At 41.0% G+C, this 21,894-nt stretch overlaps 1 protein-coding gene across 2 annotated transcripts in view; it reads left to right on the top strand.

The window, feature by feature from the left end:
- The window catches only part of b3glcta (beta 3-glucosyltransferase a), a 128,915-nt gene that overhangs the window by 75,034 nt on the left and 31,987 nt on the right, over nucleotides 1-21,894 (top strand). For both annotated transcript variants that reach the window (XM_070543607.1, XM_070543608.1), the window contains 6 exons: nucleotides 5,051-5,160; nucleotides 12,731-12,807; nucleotides 13,367-13,478; nucleotides 17,013-17,149; nucleotides 17,267-17,330; nucleotides 19,416-19,547. In XM_070543607.1, coding sequence (XP_070399708.1) covers nucleotides 5,051-5,160; nucleotides 12,731-12,807; nucleotides 13,367-13,478; nucleotides 17,013-17,149; nucleotides 17,267-17,330; nucleotides 19,416-19,547 — 632 coding nt within the window. The remainder of the gene's footprint in view (nucleotides 1-5,050; nucleotides 5,161-12,730; nucleotides 12,808-13,366; nucleotides 13,479-17,012; nucleotides 17,150-17,266; nucleotides 17,331-19,415; nucleotides 19,548-21,894) is intronic.

The raw sequence follows: 21,894 nt of genomic DNA, 5'->3' as shown, positions 1-21,894 counted from the left end.
CCCTGATAAATACAGGTGAAACTCGAAAAATATGGTGCAAAAGTTCAATTATTTCAGTAAATCAACTTAAAAGGTAAAACTAATACATAAGATTGACTCATTGCATGCAAAGCCGGATATTTCAAGCCTTTATTTGTTATAACTGTGATGGTTATAGCTTACAGCTTAGAAAAATAAACGCATTCAAAATGTCAGACAATTTGAATATTGTGAATAGGTTTAATATTCTAGACTTGTGTCACACTCTTGATGGCTGATGATACTCTGGAACACCTTTAGAGGGTCTCTCAGTCTAAGCTGAATCACTGAAATAAAAGGACTTTTGCAACATTTTGTAATTTTTCAAGCGTCACCTTTATAGTGAACAGTTGTGATTTTGAACAAGCTAAAGGACTCAGGAGTGCTAAAGGTGAAGGAAAAGAGCAGAAAAACTGGATTTTTCCTTTTCCCTTCATCGTTTGATGATTAATCGAAAGCCATTAGCGCAGTCAAGGCTGGTGAATTCATTTTTAATTAGTTTCTTTTTTTACCTTTCATTCCCGCTTGCTTTGACGTCGCGTGTGCATCATCTACACAATGAGAAATTGGCAAACTGCTTATCTGATTGTTGCCTTTAGTGCCTTCCAGCTGCTGTTGATGTACCACACAGCATCAGGAGGCTGACGGCTCACATGGGGTCTCGAAATGAACTCTGTTATGAGAAACTAAATGCACACACACGCTCTCACACACACTCACGGTCATTCACTTAGCACACTCATCAAAAGGACATTTAGAGGTGATGTGCTGATATTCCCACTGAGCTCAGCTCTTGAGGCGAGATCTGTTGGGAGATGGACGAGCTTATATTAATCAAGAAATCTCCCTCTTTCACTTCCACAGGTCCAGAGATCAATAGGATCTTTGTTATCCGCCAGGGAAAGGATTCCCAGTCCCGCCAGTCCTTTGTTAAAAGGATTTGACAAAGATATTGTATGTGATATAATGTCTCTCTCTGACCTCGGCGCACAAATCTGAGCCTTGGGTGCAAGTTGGTGCAAATACCATCATAGAAGCAAATCCATCTAATCTTGACTTTGTCAACAGTCATCCTTCACAGGTTTTCAAGAGCTTTTAACTATCTTTCCGGAGGTTTTCGTATGGTTTGTCTGAAATCCGTAAAAGTGATTATCTTATCATGTACTGTGATATAATGTAAGCAGTACGTCTTTTTATTTATTTATTTATTTTCTTTGGCTGAGCACGCCTCCTGCCTAACTGAGAGCCGACCAGAACTAACGAATAGCGTTAGACTGCCACTTACATGTGTAGCACCTCTATCCTAACTTTAGTTGAGATACTCACCTTTACTTAGGTTCTATAGGAGTAACACTCAAAAAGGGAGCAAGTGCTAGGTTGAACAATTAACATTTATTGCTGCACGACAAAATTTTTGACAGCTCTGCTGTAACTCTCAATGAAAATTAAGGTGCCACAAGAAAAAAAAAAGAAAACAAAACCAAATCAGTCCATTCGATTGAGCTCAACCGGTTAATAATTCGGATTCCAAAATGTGTGTGTGTGTGTGTGTGTGTGTGTGTGTGTGTGTGTGCTGTTCACGTTTTCCTCCAGTATTACTACTCCTACTACCCGGGTAGGTTGCTAACGTGAGTCTCTTATCTGTGATTAGTAGACTGTTGCAATAATCCAAGGATTTCTGGGCAGGACCCGCGGCTGGCCACACCGCATCACCAACTGCCTTCAGGATCACTGGGCTGGGCTCGCCATCCAATCTTTCAAATCACTGACAGTTCTGATCGCCTGTACAGAGGAAAAAACCAACCTACACAAGAAGTGTAGGGTTGAAAGAATATCAGATCCTGTCAAATCTTATGAGATCTCATCAATTACCTTTCTTGATCTAACAAGTAACGTAAAACCAACATTAAGGCAGTACATATGAATCCATTTGACATTTATACAGTTTGTAAACTGTTAATTTAACCGTTAGCTTAAACGTTAGCATCTCGCACTTAGCATTAGCATAACGCCTCACACTCTGGTAATATTCATCACATCTCTCGTCCAAAATAGTCAGGTCATTGTTTTATTCACAACAGTTTGTTGTTGTCTGCCTTGTTGTCTCTCTGCACGTCTAGTGCTGCTGACACTCGGCTCTTCTAAACAGGAAGTGACGTCCTGTGGAGTAAGAGCTTAACATGTCAGACTAGTAGATTAGTTTTATATCCTGACTTTCTACATGGGTTACACGTGCTTCAAATTTAAGGAATACCTCAGCTGGTGCAGAGTTGATGAACTATTCACGAACAAGTAAATCTCTAAAGTATAAATATATAAAAACTACAACATGACACAAGAATAATACTCATAAAACAACGTGTTTAACTCTGTCTGTTGGCTACAGAAGCACATTTATAAACTAGAAACGTGAAGTCGCCATCTTAAAAACGAATGGAGAAATTATTTGTGTATTGTGCTTGTCAGCCACTAGATGGTGCCATCGGATAAGAGAAATACTCCGGAAAGAGACTTTAAATCTCTGTTTTCACTTGCGTCGACTTTAATGTCTGTTAGGAAAACATTTCAAGAACCAAAGGATTTAAAAGGATTTAGATTTAAAAAGAACTTTTAGAAAGTAATAACTGGGAGTACATCTACTTCTGGAGCCAAACCCATACAAGATGGCTCTACCAGCTAACCATTCGTAGCCATTACAAAAGTGGCAAGAACATTGTCAGTTTTACAGATTGTTAGCTAAACATTTGTGTAACCATGGACGTAATTTTTGGAGGGGACAGGGGGGGACATGTCCCCTCCACTTTTTTCAAAGTCAAGTTTTTACCCCTGCACTTTTTACCATCCAAAAACAATATTTCCCTATGTTAAATTGACACTGGTTGAGCTCTAGGACCAAGCAGAAAACAACCGTTGGTGTTGAAGACTGTTTCCCATTAGAGCATTCTGTAAAGATAGCCCCACCCCCCACCCCCCGTGTCCCCCCCATTTCTAAAGTGAAAATTACGTCCATGTGTGTAACTGTAGCTTACGGTCATCCCCAACACACTATGAAGCATTACACTATGTGGGTCATGGTTGTTCTGTTTCTGTTAAGAAATATCTCGTGAACCACCGAATAGATTTCATTGAAACTCTCAGTGACCACGGCTTTTTACTGGATGCGTAAGCAGCGCCTAGCATGTGTGAAGCGAATACCCACCGTTACTGTCAATCGGTTGTTTCCCAGTGGTACATAGCGGATGCGTCCCAGAACCGTAGCTGCATTACTTTGCTAATTTCATGCACCAGGTCTATTTTTTTTACCCTTTATGCTACCAGAACATGGCAACTTCAAATCAAGCCAGACAGGAAATCAACGTGGGAACAGTGTAAAGCATCAGGCAAATTTTGAAATAAAGACATGTTCAAATTTTCTGTTGCTAATCTACACAAAACAAATACATATTTTAATAGTAACATAGGCTTGTTGTGGATTTAAAAAGAACAGAAAATAAATCACAGAGCTTTTGGATGCATGCTCTTTCTCCTTGCTTGCTGTTGCGTGAACTTGTAAAATCATGCATGGTCTTCCTGTGTTTTTCCAGATCCCGCAGAGCCTTTATTTAACCAGGCAAAAGCAGATTAAGAACAAATTCTTATTTACAACAGTGGCCTGTTCACTGGCGCTGCACATCTGACATGCTCTGGATAGAAAAGGATGTGCAGCTGAGCTTAGGGGGAAGATGTGTCTATTGCATTAGTCGCCCTCAAGTGTCTGGTGGGCTGGTCCTCCTTAGATCTAAAATTAGAACACGTTCTATTTGGCCTTTTCAGTCACCACCTTAAAAATGGATTTAACTGGGTTATTCGGAGTGCTAACAGATTGCGCCAAACGCCTGCGATATTGTGTGCGATCATGCATTGATCTCATTTTCAAGATTACACCAAAGCATCAGTGCTGCCATGACAGTTTTAAGTATTTGCTGTTAAGAGCTACAGATAAAACGCATTCCATCAAGAAATGCAAGGCTTTTCATTTTAACTTTGTTGCAAACCCTGCAAACTTTCATCCATGTCATTTGTTCTACAGTACCGCTGAAAGCCTCCTTATAATTAAATTAAAACAACATGTGGTTTTGATGACCACCTTCTGTGCCAGTAACTAATCTATTCATTTGTCTAATTCAGTTCAAATGATTTGAACCAGGGAATGTGGTTCGTCCAGCCTTGCACGTCCTGTTTCTACATTTCTGAGCTACTGGTTAAAGCTACAAACTCCCAACAAGTCCTCCGTTGTTCCTTTTACCTGATACTGCCTTCCACCTCTCAGCTCTAAATCCTTGAAAACCCTTTTTGTTGTCGCAGTCATTTCAGCAAGGCTCTGCAGACTTTGTGTTGATGTGAGGGACAGCTTGCAGGATTTTAGAGTTGTCAAATGTAATTGTGCAAAGCCAAAGACAAAATGAAACCTCTTCTTTCCTATCCCTTCCCCGTGGTTCTTTGTTCTTGTTTTGTATTGGCCGTGAAAGCCAGAGGGTTTCTGCAGACTTGTTTGTGCGGCCAACGTGATTTTTCACCGAGCCGTTTGAATTCTGCAGTCGTATTCATGTATTCCAAACAAAGACGACCTGCAGCTGGAAAAGTCGATGGCAGAATGGAATCTAAGCTTTACCGTCGCACATATTGGACTTTTATAAACTGATGCTATTGAGTTGCAAGGCTGAAATCTACTCACGATCCAGCTGTGTCTCTAAGGTGGGCAGCTGTGCCGTGTCAACCTTCTGGGTATTACTGCACCTATGGGGGAAAACCCATTTTCTCTGCACATCTTTCATTAAGTAAAACCGTCTATGTGACATTTACATACGCTCTCTCGAGTCAATTACGCCCATGGTGTGGTGTTTTATTATCACCAGAGATTAGCCAAAGTCACCTCAGTGACTCAGAATGTGGCTCTTATCTTGCCCTGCTCTCAGAAGGTCATTGATTGCCACGGTCCTTTTTCACAGTATGTGAGCTCTCTCACATCTCTGTCCTTTATGTGCTCCTCCAGACCTGCAGGAGATAGTGTTTGTCATCCAGAGCCAAAGCAACTCCTTCCATGTGAAGCAGGCAGAACGACGGAGAGCAGATTTACTGGAGCAGGCGCACAGCCTCAGAGAGGTAAGTTTCACTCATGCATCTCTTTCTCTGGGACATAAACAGCACACAGAGACTCGAGCAGGTTAGACTCCAGTATAGGCTGAAAATAATCTTCACTGTCAGAAAGAAGTATTTCTAAATTTGCAGCATGCTTTTTTTTCACATGTGGTTGGTGTGCAGATGGTAATTTAAATGTCACAGATTTTGTTGCATTACTAATGTTTTTGATATTCATGCAAGTTTTAGGAAATACACATAATTCCTGCGGTTGCATGATAGCATCAAGAATTATTCATGGTTAACCTTTGCAGGACCCTGTGTGTAAAGTTCAGTTATGTCTCGACTTTGAAAGCCTTGTTTAAAATATGCAACAGTCTCAGCTCTTAGTGACACGTGGTTTCTTATAAATTTAGGTAATTAGTAAATTTTTGCATCATACCGGAAGCGGGTAGGAACACGAAGTTAGCTGCACTCAGCTGTACGGCACTGCAGTGGTGCCACAAAGGGCGTTGTTCATACTTTATACGTTTGAGTGCAGAGAGCTGCTGACCTCCAATCTCCTTAATCCTGCTGATACAACTTCCTTAAAACTTGGAAAAAGTTTTCTTAATGTCTCCTTGGAGACGGGCTTCGGTGCTGCAGCCTGTCAAAGGAACAATCTGTCAAAGTAAGGAGTGTGGCCTTCAGGGAGATGTATTTTTATCAAAAGCTGGTCTGGAGGGTGCAAACTTTAGGTTGTTGAACAATTTGTCAGAGTCAAATTCAAGTACTTTTCAAGCACCTTCAATGTGAGTTTTAAAGATTTTCCAGCACCTTACCGCTTTGATGAGTTATACTTTCATTAGCTGTGTTTTCAATATATGAGTTCTGGGAAATTTCTGGTAGGGGGAAGATGATGAGGAAAATACGATGGCTTGGTCCTCTTAGTTGTGTCATTGGTATATCATGACCATTTCAGCTGTGACTGATGTCAATGATCAGCACCAAAAGGTAAGCTTATATGGCGCGGTATGGGGGCCAAATTAAGACTACTGCCCAGCAGCAGGAGGCTATATAAATTCTGAGTCAAACTACCGACCTGATTAATGATAAGCTGGCGCCGGTAACTGAGAGGCTGGCGCTGCTTACTGAGAAATAGCACCTTTACCGGCGTTATTACTAGATACGCTAGGGACTAGCAGCCCTCGGCTGGTCATTGACTGGTTCTGTCATGTTCTGGGGTGGAGATGGTGGACTGAGTGTGGTGGAGGGTTCCAGAGGCAGAGGAGCAGGCACGGATAAAGTAAAAATAGTTTAATTGTAGACTGGGAGCGACAGGACAAACGAACATGCACAAACAACACATTCTGCCCCTGCCTTCCTGACTGTGTCTCTCTCCTGCCCTGATTAGCCCTTATTGTTCTCACCTGCCCCTCGTTAACCTGCCCATGTGTTCCTGATTTCCCTGTGTATTTATACCTCCCTCCTTGTGCCAGTCTTTGTCAGATCGTTGTTGTTTGTGCATGTTCGTTTGTCCAGTCGCTCCCAGTCTACAATTAAAACCATTTTTATTTTTCATCTGTGCCTGCTCTACTTCCTCCTGAACTCTCCACCACACATGGTCCACCATCTCCACCCTTCACAACGTGACAGATTCACACACTCCCTCTGCTGTCTATTAGCATGGATAGGCTAGCGTTAGCCTGGACGGGCTGGTGTTAGCATCGGAGAGGCTAGCCATTAGCGTGCCTAGGCTGGCCACTTGCTGAATTTCCTACCCCTCGACGGACCTTTAGCATGGATAGGCTGGCGTTAGCTTTGTAGAGGCTAGCCATTAGCATGTCTCGGAGAGCCACTTACTCTATTAGATGGGGGGGGGGGGGGGTAATATATTATATAGTTTTAATAAAGATAATATCACAATTTAAATAATTATTAACGTATTAACCTGAAATTCAATACAAAGGATTTAAAATCCAAAGATGAAAAGTACAAACTAGTTAGCCCTGGCTTTTTCTCTGATATGTGCAAGAAAACCAAACTATGTAAAAAGAAAACGCCATCAACCTGTAATTAAAGTTAAAGTCCCATTAGTTGTCACACACACTGATGTGTGTGTGAAATTTGTTCTCCGCATTTGACCCATCCCCTGGGGGAGCGGTGAGCTGCAGACACAGCCGCGCTCGGGAACCATTTGGTGGTTTAACCCCCCAATCCAACCCTTAATGCTGAGTGTCAAGCAGGGAGGCATTGGTTCCCATTTTTTCAAAGTCTTTGGTATGACCCGACCAGGAATCGAACCCTGATGTCGCAGTCTCAGGGCGGACACTCTACCACTAGGCCACTGAGCTGGTAATTATGAGCAAAATGGAGTTAACGCAGCACCTAATCAATGCTAACAGGCTGTCGGCTTTACAATATGCTTAAAGTTAATGTGTATAACAACGCGTTCTGTCAAAGGAACAACTGTGATTGCAGGTCTCATAGTATGTCATCCGTTTAATAAAGGTTAAAAAAAACATCTAGTAGAGTAAGTGACTCTCTGAGACATGCTAATGGCTAGCCTCTCCGATGCTAATGCCAGCCTATCCATGCTTAAGGTCCGTCAAGGGGGTAGGAAATCCAGCTAGTGGCATGCCTAGGCACCCTAAAGGCTAGCCTCTCCGATGCTAACGCCAGCCTATCCATGCCAATGGTCCTTCGAGGAGGAAGGAAATCCAGCTAGTGGCCAGCCTAGGCACGCTAATGGCTAGCCTCTCCAATGCTAACACCAGTCCATCCAGGCTAACGCTAGCCTATCCATGCTAATAGACAGCAGAGGGAGTGTTTGAACCAGTCAATGACCAGCCGAGGGCTGCTAGTCCCTAGCGTATCTAGTAATAACACTGGTAAAGGTGCTTTTCCTCAGTAAGCAGCGCCAGCCTTTCAGTTACCGGCGCCAGCTTATCATTAATCAGATCAGTAGTTTGCTTCGAAATTTATATAGCCTCCTGCTGCTGGGCAGAAGTCTTAATTTTGGCCCCCATACCGCGCCATATACTCAGACATCAATAACATTTAAAGTTTCATTCAGTCATAGGATTCCCTTGTTACATCCATTCACAGGACTGGGAGAGTGGCTATGTGACAAAGCGGTGTTCACGGACTTTAAGAAGCGCCGTTTTCATGGCGCTCTGTGGGAGACCACCATCACCAAAATTATGGCGTTGTGGAGGGATTTCTACTGCATTATTTTGATGTTGGAGTTTAGAGCCTGCTATTTTAAAGTTGCGTCAATCAAATTAAACAAATTCAGGTTGTTTGGCAACATCTGCTGATATAATTTCCTATTGAGATACAACCAATTAGCATGAGTTAACCACAAGTCCTGTCCAGCACCTCCACTGGGCCATTTCAAGTGAATAACCAAAGGAAAGAAAAACTTTGGTAGTTCTCTGAAACGGCTTGGAAAGCTGTCCTTTTGGGATGGACGGTTTAATGAAATGGAGACACAAGCATGCCGTGAAGGTCCTGTAAAATGGCCAGGAAGTTTTGATAGTGGAAACAGGTTTCATGTTAGTGTGCTGTAACAAACTTCTCTTCAAACATCTCCAAATATTTTCTAATCTTAGGAAATACCACAATAAATAAACTCAATTATCTTTAAGGATTTTGAGTGACTGAATAGTGAATTTTGTTTTTATAGACTTTTACAATGCTCTCGTTCTGGAAAACAAAGCATCCACTTGTGAAACCTCTGAAGGAAATGTGCTTATTCCTCCTGTTCTTATTGTCAGTCAACCTTCATTTGTTCAGTGATTTTCAAGCTCAAGTCACACTGAGTTGTTTAACAGAAAAAGCATAAAAATACAGCTGTAGTAGACAAAGAGAAAACAGTTGCAGGTTAAAACTAGTTTAAAAAAGGACATTTAATTTTTAAATGGGAAGTGTGGGTGGAGTAGGGGTTGTATGAACTAGTCGACTTCACGGCTCTGTAGTGACTTTTTATGCCTGTCATCGACTAGTCGCTGTCACGTGATAATGACTAACAAGATGCAGTCCTCCAGCAGGTGATGAGCCCCTGCGTCGGGAGGCGGAGGCGATGTGCTGTGCCAGAGCATCGGTACTGACACCGGCGGTAAAACGGACATTTAACCAAACTGTGACCTTTTCCCTCTTGCAATTTAACCTTCCCCTCACCCCATCCTAATCTTAACCAGTTTGTGCATGCAAAGCTCTGATCGTTGACGCGCTCCAGACATCTGCGTCCTGAGCACCGTCAATCGTGTCACCACCTCAAAAACAAATTCAACACGCTATCGTTCATGTCGGCTCATTTCAAATGCGAAGATGAATTTAACTAATGTGTGATAATGACTGTTGTGATTAGAAGTTTGTATATTTATATACTGTAATTAGATAATTTAATTACCTGATTTTGTATATTTATACAATCTAAGTAATCAATCAGAAGAGGTTGTTTATATCATCAGGGAGTTTACTTAAACACTTTGTACTGACTGAGAGACAAGAAAGAGAGAGAGTTGGGATCGTTTAAGAATCTTTAATTTCTATAATTATAAATTCTTACAATCTACCAGGACTATCTCAATGATGAATGCATATGGATGTAGATGTTGTGTGTGTGTGTGTGTGTGTGTGTGTGTGTGTGTGTGTGTGTGTGTGTGTGTGTGTGTGTGTGTGTGTGTGTGTGTGTGTGTGTGTGTGTTTTGTTCAGAATCTCTAGGCTGAGTAGCGGATCTGGTTTGTTATGACTAGGCTACCACGAGGCTTCAGAAGCTGATGACATGAGCAGCCATATTGCCGTGACCACGTACCGTAGATGGAGTCTCCCGTGTAGATTAGGATTTGCCAGGTTCTAAGACCTCGGTTGTACTGGAGCTGGTTGAAACAGCGGTCACAGCACACACCGCCCGTCTGAGGATCACTCCTGTAGTAGTCGGCAGGCGTCAGTTCACTCTTATTTTGAAGGAATGTAGTCTCGTCGGTACACACGAACAGTTCTCAGCTTAAAACAGGAAATACAGTTGGCCAGCCTGTATTCCTCTTTGCGGTGACGGATTGAGAGCTGGTTGAAAACAATGTTGAGAGTATGATGTAACTCCTTGGAGCTCGGATCGAGCAGAGCTGATGTCAAAGTGGAACTCAACGTGGAACTGACTTAAAATGCCGTTGCCTTCTTTTTATATCTCCCAGTTGTTTAAGAATCTTAGTAACCGGACTGGACTACTTTCATAAACAAACCAGATTCTGCCCTACGACAGACGAAAGTTCTGATTGGTTGAAAACAATGTGTCATGCGTTTCCATGGTAATGCATATCAGTGTGACTGGTGCAGCCCTGTTTATTCATTTAAACACATAACTCATGACATCTTTATTTCACAGATCATTCACCTGATTATTAATGACCAACAAATGCTTTGATTAGCTTATCACAAATAAAGTACTTTGATTAATCAATGGAAAGCGTTCTTCTTCTGTTCTTCTGTCTCTTCTCCTGGAATGTAAACATACTGAACCAAGCGTCCGACCTTGGCGGTGTTACTGTGTGAGGGGGCAGCTGTTAAGGCAGACCATTATCAACTTCCTAACGCTACATGACTATGGGGCTTTAACTTTATGTGCCAAACTTCGATTACTTCGCTATTTGCAGATGATATAACTCTTAGCTTAAATGTTAAGCCCTTACCTTCTCACTTGTATGACATTTTTCATTTGATGCTACTTTTAAAAATATGTGTAAACAGTGGTAGAGGGTTTTGCATAGATCAAGCCGTCACTAGGCAGCGTTGGTCAATGTGACATCTGGACCGTGGTGTAATGAACCACAGGCACTTATACGCTCTGCTGCTTTGTTTTCCTGACACTCTGCAACCCTCAGACAATCCTCACATACCTTCCCTGTCCTGTCCACACAACGGAAAATTCTCATCTCGCCTTTTCTGCTCTGCCTTGCCAAGAAATTAACCTAGAAATGTACTTTCTTACTAAAGTTAATCGTCCTTGGTGGGAAAATGTACCAGCAGCAGCATTTCTTTTTGTATGATTGTATTTTTAGTTGGATGAGAGCTATGATTGGCTAATTCCAAAAAAGTCTAACCATTCTTGGTTGTTACCAGCAGAACCTTAGTCTTTCCAATCATGCTACACACAGAAATCGGTGTTTAATAGTTACAAAATAACTGCTTTCTACTGAACAAATACGTCTTATTTTGTCTTTTCTGCAGTCACATTTGAATTCTGTGACCCCAGCGTAATTGGATATGTTCTCCTTGTCTTCATACAGTTTGTAGTCATCCTTTAATAAACCATTTCTTGTTTTTTATTTTGCTCATAACTCATCACACATACGCCCACAAGCAATCTGTCTACTTCGAACAGACACGGCCTTTTACAACCTACACAGAAAACCATCGCTGTGCACAACAAGAGAAAAAAGACAAAACGCTAAAACTTGTTTAGTTTTGACATTCAAAGATGCCACTTAACCATAAAAATCCATCAGTGCGTAATCCATAATTAGATCCATAATTTGAACGTTTGGATTGCTTAAAATGAAAGAGTTTCAGGTATATTTCTCAGAAAGTTCAACGTACCAGTCAGAGTCTTAACCCTCCCACCGTCCTAATGGGTGTGACCCCGCGAGGCAGGGCAGGGGTGAGGAGTGAGCACCACCTCACCCCTGCCACGTGGACCTCAAGGGATAAACCATCAACCCTGTTCAATGGTCAACTTTCCTCGCGGGGTCACACCCATTAGGACGGTGGGAGGGTTAATAAAAAATTTGTTTTATAGAAATAAAGATGAAAATTCTTGCATCGATTAAAAAAATAATGATAATACGAACATATATTCATACACGGGAGGTTGCACAGTTTTGAAAAAGGGGAAGGGAATAGGTTTCATACAAGTTACAAGTAAGGCTGCCAGAAATAGAGTTCCACGTTAGAAGTCCGATATTATGGGCCGATATTGGCATTATAATGGAATAATGAGGGTAGGAAAATATTGATAAAATGGATATCGGTAAAAAAGCCGATATCGAACATCCTCAGTTTCAAGATTAAAATATCAAGAAGAAATGTGAATTAGCTGTTGTGTGGTTTATTTTTTGATTGTATTACAATAACCTTCATTTTTAGTAAGTTCAGCTGTGTTTACATATGAAAACGTTAGCTAAAATGAGGCTAATGCTAGTTCACTTTCTCTCAGTGTTCTGGTCGTCTCATATTTTTAGTCCCTTAACAGAAAGCCACCCACCCCATACTCCTGGAGCGTCCCCCACAGGGTGCCCCCGGGGACACGGTCATAAGCCTTCTCCAAATCCACAAAACACTTGTGGATTGGTTGGGGAAACTCCCATGCCCCCTCCATCACCCTTGCAAGGGTATAGAGCTATTCCATAGTTCCACGGCCAGGACGAAAACCACATTGCTCCTCCTTATGCGGATTCTGTCAGTCGTACACCTAAAAGATAAAAGTTGTCCCCCAATCCCAGATCTCAAACGTAACTGTTAGGTATCAACCTCCGCCCCTCGGCTCGCCATAACAGACCTCCCCCTCTACCACAAAAACTAATTCTCCTCTTTCTGTACTCTGTGTTTTTTCAGGACCCACCAGTGGTTTTATGTCTTCACAGCTTGTCAGATAATGAGGGGGACTGGAGTATTCTTCCCCTGCTGCCTTAGTAAGTATCCTCAATAACCCACTCCTGGTTTAAATTCAGAGTTCATAATGTGAACAAGTGTTAGAAGGGTCCAATGTTTTTAATTAGGATTAGAGGAGGGTCTAATTGCTGCAAACTCATTACAAACACAGTAATTGTGATGGATTGTGTCACATTATGATAAACATCTTCTTCGTGTGTCAGAAAGTGTGAAAAAAGTCCTTTTAGTGCGCTTAATCAGCGCTGAAAACAGCATGAAAACACTTTAGCAGCAGCTGTCTGCGTTCTTCAGAAAAAAACAACTAAATCTGTTCACTGTTTTTTTATTTCCCTGTTCTTGTCATCCATAGCAAATATTCAGTATTTGGATCATTAAAGCCACAGCGTTCTCTTTTATGGCCGTGTCAGAGTCACAACTTTCTCTCTATAAACATTAGCCGCTTTGATCTGACTGAGCTGGAAGAAAGTCTCATTTCATTCTTCAGTTTTGTCATTTTGATCAGTGGAAGTCATTGTTCCATTTGCTTGTGTTGTTTTATTTAACTTTAGTTTTGCTTTATTTCTGAATGTGCATCTTCAGCATGTCTCGCTCCTTTGGGAGGAACTCTTCCTGGATTGTGTTTCTACAGGAGGAAACGAATGTGAACACAGTTCCCTTACTCCAAGTCTTGGCCAAATTTGACAAGGACAAAGTAAGTCTGCATTTCATTTTCTCTCAATAAACTCGAAACTTATTGTCTTTTTTTTACCTACATCACAAGCAGGACTAAAGCTCCCTGGTTTCTTTTGATCATCACCTGGATCAGACGGTATCTTGTAAAGCTCCAGGTCCTTTGCATCTGTTCTGCTCCACCGATCCGCACCGGCTCCAATCATCTCCTGTCACTCCGGTCTCAGATCGACAGCTAATTTAATCTCTGTTCTTTCACTCCTGCAGCTCATCTACATGTGTCCATAAATTGGTTGTGATAAAACGCTCGATAACTCCTGCAGCAAGACAGTGAATTAATGTTGTAGCTTCTTAGAAGGTGCGTCGGAAAATATTTCCTCGTAAATAATTCAAAGAAAATTTAAGATAATCCAAATTTTTTTGTTTGATCTGGATGCTCAGTGGTTGTTTGACTTGCTTTTTTTTATTTCACTGCTTGTTGCTCTTGCCAACAAGCTGAAACACCAGAAAAAATTTGCTATAATTACACTTTGATGTTAATCCGACAACAATTAATAATCTTTTGTTTCTGTTGGGGTTCAGCTGTGGTTTTACTGACTTGTCTAAGCCCTGATGGATATTTTATTTCAAAGGCAAAAAAAGACTTAATGTATGCATAAACGCATCTCCACTCTAAGGAGGAAGCAGAAGACTAAAGTACACAACATCCCGGTGACTTGATTCATTACAACATCCCCTGAAGCTAAACGTCCTCTCTGAAGTGTTACAGCTCACCGTGGTCCGCCTCGGTTTGGGTTAAAAAACAAAGTTTTCATTTCTGAATATTTTAGGAACGTAATCGTTGACATGAGAATAGGTGCTTTTATTTACGCTATTTAAATCACTTTTCACGTATTTGTACATTTATGGAAAGCAAACGTCTGCAAAAAAGTAGTTATAAACCTATTAGAATGAAAAAAAAAGGCCGTGCCATATCATAATAGAAATAGAAAATAAACAGTGAGGAAAGTCAATTGCTGCTATCTGCCAGCTGCTCTCAGACTGCAGTGTTTGTATTCTCTTATACTTTTATACAACATGGTGAGAAATAATGTCATAAACTTTATGGTTAATCATAAATGTCACATATTAGATGTTTTTTGTTTGTTTGTTTGGTTGGAGGGGTATATTTATGGCCCGTTTTTCTCATAATAGCAACCTTTTCCTCAGCATTATGACATTATTCTCAAAATTGGCTGAAAAAGAGAACGCGATTGGATGGAATTGAACATTGAGATTTCATCCAGATAAACATTAACCAAAATTTAAATTCAAGAGGCATTATGGAAGTTTGACAGCCAAAACATGTATAGAAATAATAAATTTCTTCTTCATACATTCTCCTGCAATGCCCTGGTCCTGTAGAATGAGCCCTGGCATTTTTACTGTGATTGCCTGTTTTTCTGTAAAATCACAGAAAAAGAGAGATGCTCGGGTCGAGCAGGCTGCTTCATGCGTGTTCACGCTCAGGCATAGCCCGTAGCATTTGCTATCCGTAGCTTTAGCAGCAGAGAGAGAGGCAGTGCCACTTTGTCGCTGTTCCTAACGCCTAGTGACAAAGCTAGCTACATTTCTGAGGACCCTTAGCTACTTTCTGTAGAACTTTCTTCTAGATATTTCCTGCAAATTAGCAACAAAATAGCCATTTTCGCTCTGAACCGTTCTTTGGATTGACGCTGTTTCAGCTGTCATCAAGGATATAAATGTTACAGATACTGTGAATGTTACTGGTGTGTAGCTCACCTTGTAAGATGTCTGACTCCCATGTGGAAGACCTGGGTTTGATTCTGGATGTGAACATAGTTTATTTAGAGTTTCTTTTTTACATTAATGTTATATGTTTTTATAGTAAGACGCCCACATTTTTATTTGAGACTCGCCGAACGGCGTTGAATTCACAGATGAAAAAGATGTGGGTTTAACTTTCATTTTGGAACAATTTTTCAAGCAAGGGAAGGGAATGATCTGAGCATGCAGGAGGACTGACCCATCATAAACCTTTGTCGGCTGTGCTGAAGAGAAAGGTACAGAACCAAATTATTTAATTAATTAGCTGCGCATTCTCCTGTCCTCTGTCCTCCGGGCCACACACACACACACACAAAAGGGACTGTCTCAGCTGTTATTTTCGTTAAGGAGTGTGCACGTACAGCATGCGCGCCTCGTGCACGAGCCTACTATTGAAGCTGCCGTTACGCTTTTGGTCTGAGGGGGCAATCATGAGCATAAAAATTCAAAAGTCCGTAAAGTCCCTTTTAATAGAAAGAAAACTGTTTTATTGTCATTCATCAAAAGCACGGGAGATCTCAGTTTCCGCACCATCATCCACAGGAATGTCTTGATCTAAATATCTATGATGGACGTCAATCTTGACAAGGTTTAAGAAGCTTGTTCCTCTAAGAAGAAGCAATCCAGCTCAGATGTTTGTGGGTTTTTGACATAAATTGCTCATTTAAAATCTAAAAAATCATTCTTCCACTTTGCTGCATTACCTGCTTCAGTTCATAGATGCGTTGTTTTATAATTCACTGTCGAATTCAAAATGTAATCATTAATCAGTGATGGTGATAATGATGATGATGATGATGATGATGATAATGGTGAAAACCAGCTCCAATTGTAATACCATTACTGTCATTAAAGTAGCAGTGGGTTGCATGGGCAGTTATTAGCACAACTCAACAATAACATTTCTCCGAGGAGTCCTCCTGTTAAACCCAGCTACTGCCCCCTACTGGCCCTCTTATGGTCTTCCACCCATCCCTTACCTATTAAAACAGAATCCGTCACCCAGCTATTAGCGGGTTCCTACCCTCGCTACCTAAAGGAGGTAGTTAGCCTCCCCTCCTAGCGCTGAAACACCACCCACCTACTCAGTCTACTTCATTGCCGGCAGTCCTAAACGACTGCGAGCGATCCCGCCCCCCAGAACAGGGTGCCACGATAACAGGTCGACCAGACACACCTTCCAGTAGATCTGCCACCCTTTTATCATTTCCGGCATCATCACAAGCATCACAAGCACCAGCTGGTACGCAGACACCATGCCCTCGGGGTCTATCACGTCCCATCTTCTGCCCTTTACCTTACTATCGATTGAATGCATTTCATTGTAGTTTAAGTATCGTAAACAAAGATATTGGATTATTTTTCTGTTTTTGTGTCACATGTTTATTTGTGTTGATCTTCCTTTAGAACTTGTGTGTCTCAGTTGCGCAGCGACAGATGCTATTCTGAAGACTTCTCCTACTCCAGAAATGTCAAACATCAGACACTTAGCTGTTACGATATCTGGCATGTTCAAACTTTGTTCCATCACAAATTCTCATTACTCCCCCTGCTAGTAACAAACCTACTCGCTGGAAATGATTTCAAAGGTTTTCCAGCAAAGTGCAGAGTGAAGACGTAATTAGAGCAGAAGCCCGAAGGTTTCTTTGTTTAAAACATGCCGTGTTTATAGAAAAACTTTCATTTCTCCTTTTACTTATTCAAATGTGTTTCTGAAATAAACCACTAGGAGTGGTTTCTTGGTAAACCCCTGTATGACGAGGAGTCAACCATCATCCATCACTACGCGTTTGCAGAGAACCCCTCTGTCTTCAAGTACCCAGACTTTGCTGCTGCCTGGGCTCTGAGCATCCCTTTAGTTGTTCGGTGCGTATCAGAAATACACCTGTCTGCTGGTTAAACAAGCTATTCATTTTAGATTTCATAGTCGTGGATAAATTTAGACGTGCTTCTCACTTTAACATGTGTGATTTGATATTTCAGGCTTGCAGACAAAGTGAGAGACGAGCCCCTTAAATCTGACTTCACCATTGATCTGAAACATGAGGTAAGCTGACGTGCAAGTCAGACATTCGTTACCTCCATTTTATTTTCTCCTGTTTTGCAACCGTTTAGTTTCCTGGACTCACATCTGTGTCAGCCTGCACCTTTTTAATATATTTGCACAAAAAGAGCAAGGCATGAAAGCGTCTAAGTAAAATCTCATTACTTTGGAGGACTGTCATGGTGCGGCATTGAAGCTCTTTTTTTTTTTATCACAGAAATTCAGCCAGGGATGCATTATGGGTTTTTGTTCAGTACACATGCAACATCAGACTTATCAGGCTCATTCTGGAAAAGAGCTGGTGCAGTTTGAGATAATGTGAGGTGTTTTTTTCCGTAAGTTATGTATTGATAAGATATATATTTTCTTTAGGTGGTAAATTAAAATGGAAGCTATGAAATTTGAGTGGAAGAAGTTTAAAAATCTGACTTTACTTGACTCATTCACTGCCAGCCGTTTCCTGATCAGAAAAGCCCTTCGCTGCCAGCGTTTTTCAGCGTTTTCACAGTTTTTTTAAGAGTCACAGAATGTTGCGCGCTAGGATGACGTCGCCAAAACTAACAAAACACAGAGGAGACTCTTCTCTTACATCAGGAAGAATCCACCTGTTTCGAACGTTATCTGTTTTTTTCAAAATCCGTTGTCGAATTGCGTTCGGCAGAAGCTTTTCCGGTTCGGACCTCACTTTTTTACAGCAGCGGCCCAAAATGATCTCCTAACACATGGTTTTTCTGCTTCCTGATCATGTGACGAGTGATGTACGCGGATGAAGATCGGTTTTAGAGCTGGGATGTTTGTTCTCACGGTGCGGGGGCTCGTTCCGACGCCCACACAGTAAAAAATGCAAATGACGACTTTAGTCATTGGCGGTGAACGGTTGGATTTAAAATGACGACTTTAGTTGTCATTGGCAGTTCATGAGTTAAAGGTACAATATGTACATATCTTACAATGAAACAATCCAACGTCTCAGTCATGTTGGAAGGAAGGTTATATTGAAACATATTTTTTTCTCAACCCCCTACGGGGTTGTCAGTTTTTCTCCTTTCACCAACACTGAAGCGGGACATTGCTACGGTTTACAATCGCTGATTCCGTTAGATATCTGAGTCTGTGCTGAGCTAATGCTGCTGTGCCAGCATTTGTAATCCGACACCGACAGGCAAAAGCTTCAGACTTGTTTATAGAACCAAAGCCAGTAAACAGGAGTGACCCAGAAGTTATTTCTTGTACCCTTAAGAAGCCAGGACACCTTTATCTTTTCCACTAAAATAGGGTAACGCAGGCTAGAAGCTAAGGTTGAACAATGCTAACAGTGAATCAGAAGCAAATTTTTTCCTCTAAAAATATCTCAAGCTACTTTTTCTATCATCAACATCGAAATATTACAGTGGAATGTATGTGTGAAGTGAATGAGTCAATCGTGTTGTTTTACTTTCTTTTAATGAGTCGCTCAGAATTATAACAGCAAGCTAACAGCAGGAAGGCAAACAGCTGCACTTCCCCTAATGCCGGAAGCATACTACCGTAATAACTGTTGTAAGTGCTCCCTACTGTAAAGCACGCAAGAATGCTAATACCCGATGTATTTATCTACTTGTCAATTTACTGTGCATGACTCTTCTTTGCTTATCATCTAGAATCTTATGGTGTTGATTCTTAACTGGCAATTGCCATGACAGTCACAGAACGTAGGGCGCAGTCACCTTTTGTTTAAAAAAGTAGGCAGCAGTATCCAAATTTGACCACAGAATGTCGTTCATATTTATTTCTTACATATTGTACCTTTAGTCATCAGTGTTGTTCCAGTTTCTGGTGGTTTATTATCTGTTTTAGTTGAGTCATTCTCTTACTAAACTCTTTTCCTTGCAGAAAACTATAAAGCGCAATACCATATATTGAATCCGACATAGCCTTTTCTATTTATTACAACTAAAACTTTTGCTCCATCAAATTTTTTATGTAAGACTACTTTTGTATTTATTATTAAAGAATACAGAAATTTTCTTTTATAATTCAGAAATCCTGTCAGGAAGATTCCCGGTTTCGAGCTCATTAACCTGATTAGATCATTTTGAATCTTTCCAGATTGCTTTGTATATCTGGGACAATGGGAATGGCCCCCGTCTCACCGCCGTTCCTGAATTGTGCACTGAGCCAGAGGACTCTCCTCGTGCACATCACTGTGCAACGACTCTGAGGAAAGAGCCTCCAGCGTGTGTGAGTGTCCACTCTGTGTGCATATTAGTTTGATTGTCCTCAAATCCCCGGGAAGAGAAACTAAGTTAAACGACCAGATAAAATCAAAAGTGGTCTGCTACTAGTTACAGTGATGATCTGTTTTATTCAGCCTGAGTCTGAGGAGCAGCGACAATTCAAAGGGAAGTTCAACATATAAATCCCGTTCACTAGAATCTGGTGGATTAGCCGAAAAAGCCAGAAATTGTCTACTTCTTTAGCCAATTTAAAGAGCAAGTCACCCCCAAACCAACTTTTCTTTGCTGATAAACGACATGAACAAGTGTCTAATCGTGCTGCAGACATGTGTAGTCAATAATTTGGAACTTCAGTGCACTTTAGTTAAATTTTAAATATTCTGCCTAAAACTGTCAGTGTTGTGCCGTCGTCAGGTATAAACTCTGCACTGTATTTGAATTTAAATCTGCCACCGCTATTGGCTAAGAGGTATGCCATGATTTAAACTGGTACATTATGATGTCACAATGCCATTGTAAGCCTGTGTATTTGTTAGCAGCTCCGCCCTCTCGGTCTGCCAGGCAACAGTATTTGTTGCCTTTTTCAAACATTAAGTGGGAGTGAAGTAAGTCTCTTGTAGGGGGTGACTTGCTCTTTAAATTTTGTTGTCCGGCCAAGATCAAAATTATTCCCTGTTGCTTAGCAACATCTTCTTGCATTGTTCCCAGGTACTTTTTTTTCTCTAAATGCGTTCAAGTTTATGCTTTTCAATATTAATGAACAATACTTGAATTAGGTTTAAAGATCAGAGCTGGTCTTTCCTTTTCCAGGGAAAGTTGCATCAAAAGGAAAATCCATCTTTTCCACAGAGCTCCTGCTGCTCATTTTTGTTCATGTTCTTCACTTCATATACAAATATACCGTCTCACAACTAACATTTATGTAAAATACTAAAACTAAAACCATCTAAACTTGCAGGTTGTCAATTTTTTATCTGGAGAGGATTTTAGTATCTCATAGATTAGTTCTTCTACATCCGTTTGTTTTTGAAGACGCACACAACTTAATTTAATTTGAACATTTTTGTTAATCCACATCAGTACGACTTCACTACTAGATAAAAATATTGTTGTGATTCAGCTTTTGTACACCTTGACAAGAATCTAACGATATGGCATTTACCAACAAACAGGGGTGCCGTAAAGCGGCAAAAGATTAGGAAGATTCTAAGGGCCCACAGCTGTCACACACACATTCACATGCTGGGGGTGATGAGCTACGATGTAGCCACAGCCGCCCTGGTGCGCACTGACAGAGGCGAGGCTGGCCGAACACTGCCGCCGTTGGTCCCTCTGACCACCACCGGCAGGCAAGACGGGTTAAATGTCTTGCCCAAGGGCACGAGGATTGAACCCGCTGGTTACTGGACAACCCACTCTACTTCTGCCCTTTGATGTACTTAAATTGGAAAACTTAGCCCAGATACTTCTAAGACATTCAGTGTTATCGCAAGAACTTGTAGTTCCATCAGAATGAATGTGATTAAACTGCTGCCACCTAGTAGTCGGAGTTTAAATTAAACCACAATTTGTGTTTAAATTCTCAGTAAAAAAATATATATACTGCATTTACCTAAATATTGATTTAGGATCATAACACAAAATATTGCAACATTTCAGTGTACTTCTTTACATTCCTATCATTGTCTGCTATGGGCAAAATATTATAGGAAGGTTTGACAGAAAAAGGTTTCTGTAATAAACTCAACTTAAGCACAGTAGACAGTAAAAATATTAAGTGTGTTTTCTTGGTTCTTTCCATCTGTTATTTAATAACCTTTACATGAACGTTACTCTAGCACTAAGCGGTGGTTGGACTGGTTACCAGTGAAGTTCAAAATCCTGGTCTTTGTTTTTAATTCAGTCTGGATCAGCGCCACCATATTTAGCCTCATTTGTGACTCGTTACATCCCTGCAAGACCTCAGTGCTCGCTTCAGAGGGACCTGTTGGTTCCATCAAACACAAGTCTGGGGGTGATGGAGCTTTTTCAGTTATAGTTACTCGGCTCTGGAATCAATTTTCATTAGAGATAAAACTGTCCAGGTCTCTGCCCATTGAATCAGTTTGCTGGTAAATTTTTTAAAATATTTGAGTGTTTTTTTCTGATTCTTTTAATTTTTTAGTGCTTTGTGTATTTATTTGACTGTAATGTTTGCTTTTACAGTGTTTTTGTGTTTCACAGCACTTGGATCTCCCTTGACTGAGGGGTGGGAAGGGGCTTTATAAATAAACAATGCTAATTGTATTTAAAAACTAATGAAATAATCCTTTAGCTTGTGAAGAATTAAGTTTTCCTCTAGTGGGATTGCG

This window comes from Nothobranchius furzeri, chromosome 13 (assembly GCF_043380555.1).
Source record: "Nothobranchius furzeri strain GRZ-AD chromosome 13, NfurGRZ-RIMD1, whole genome shotgun sequence".
In the NCBI taxonomy this organism is placed as follows: Eukaryota; Metazoa; Chordata; class Actinopteri; order Cyprinodontiformes; family Nothobranchiidae; genus Nothobranchius; species Nothobranchius furzeri.
The sequence above is the reverse complement of the archived record's forward strand: the minus strand, read 5'-3'. Positions and strand labels throughout refer to the sequence as shown.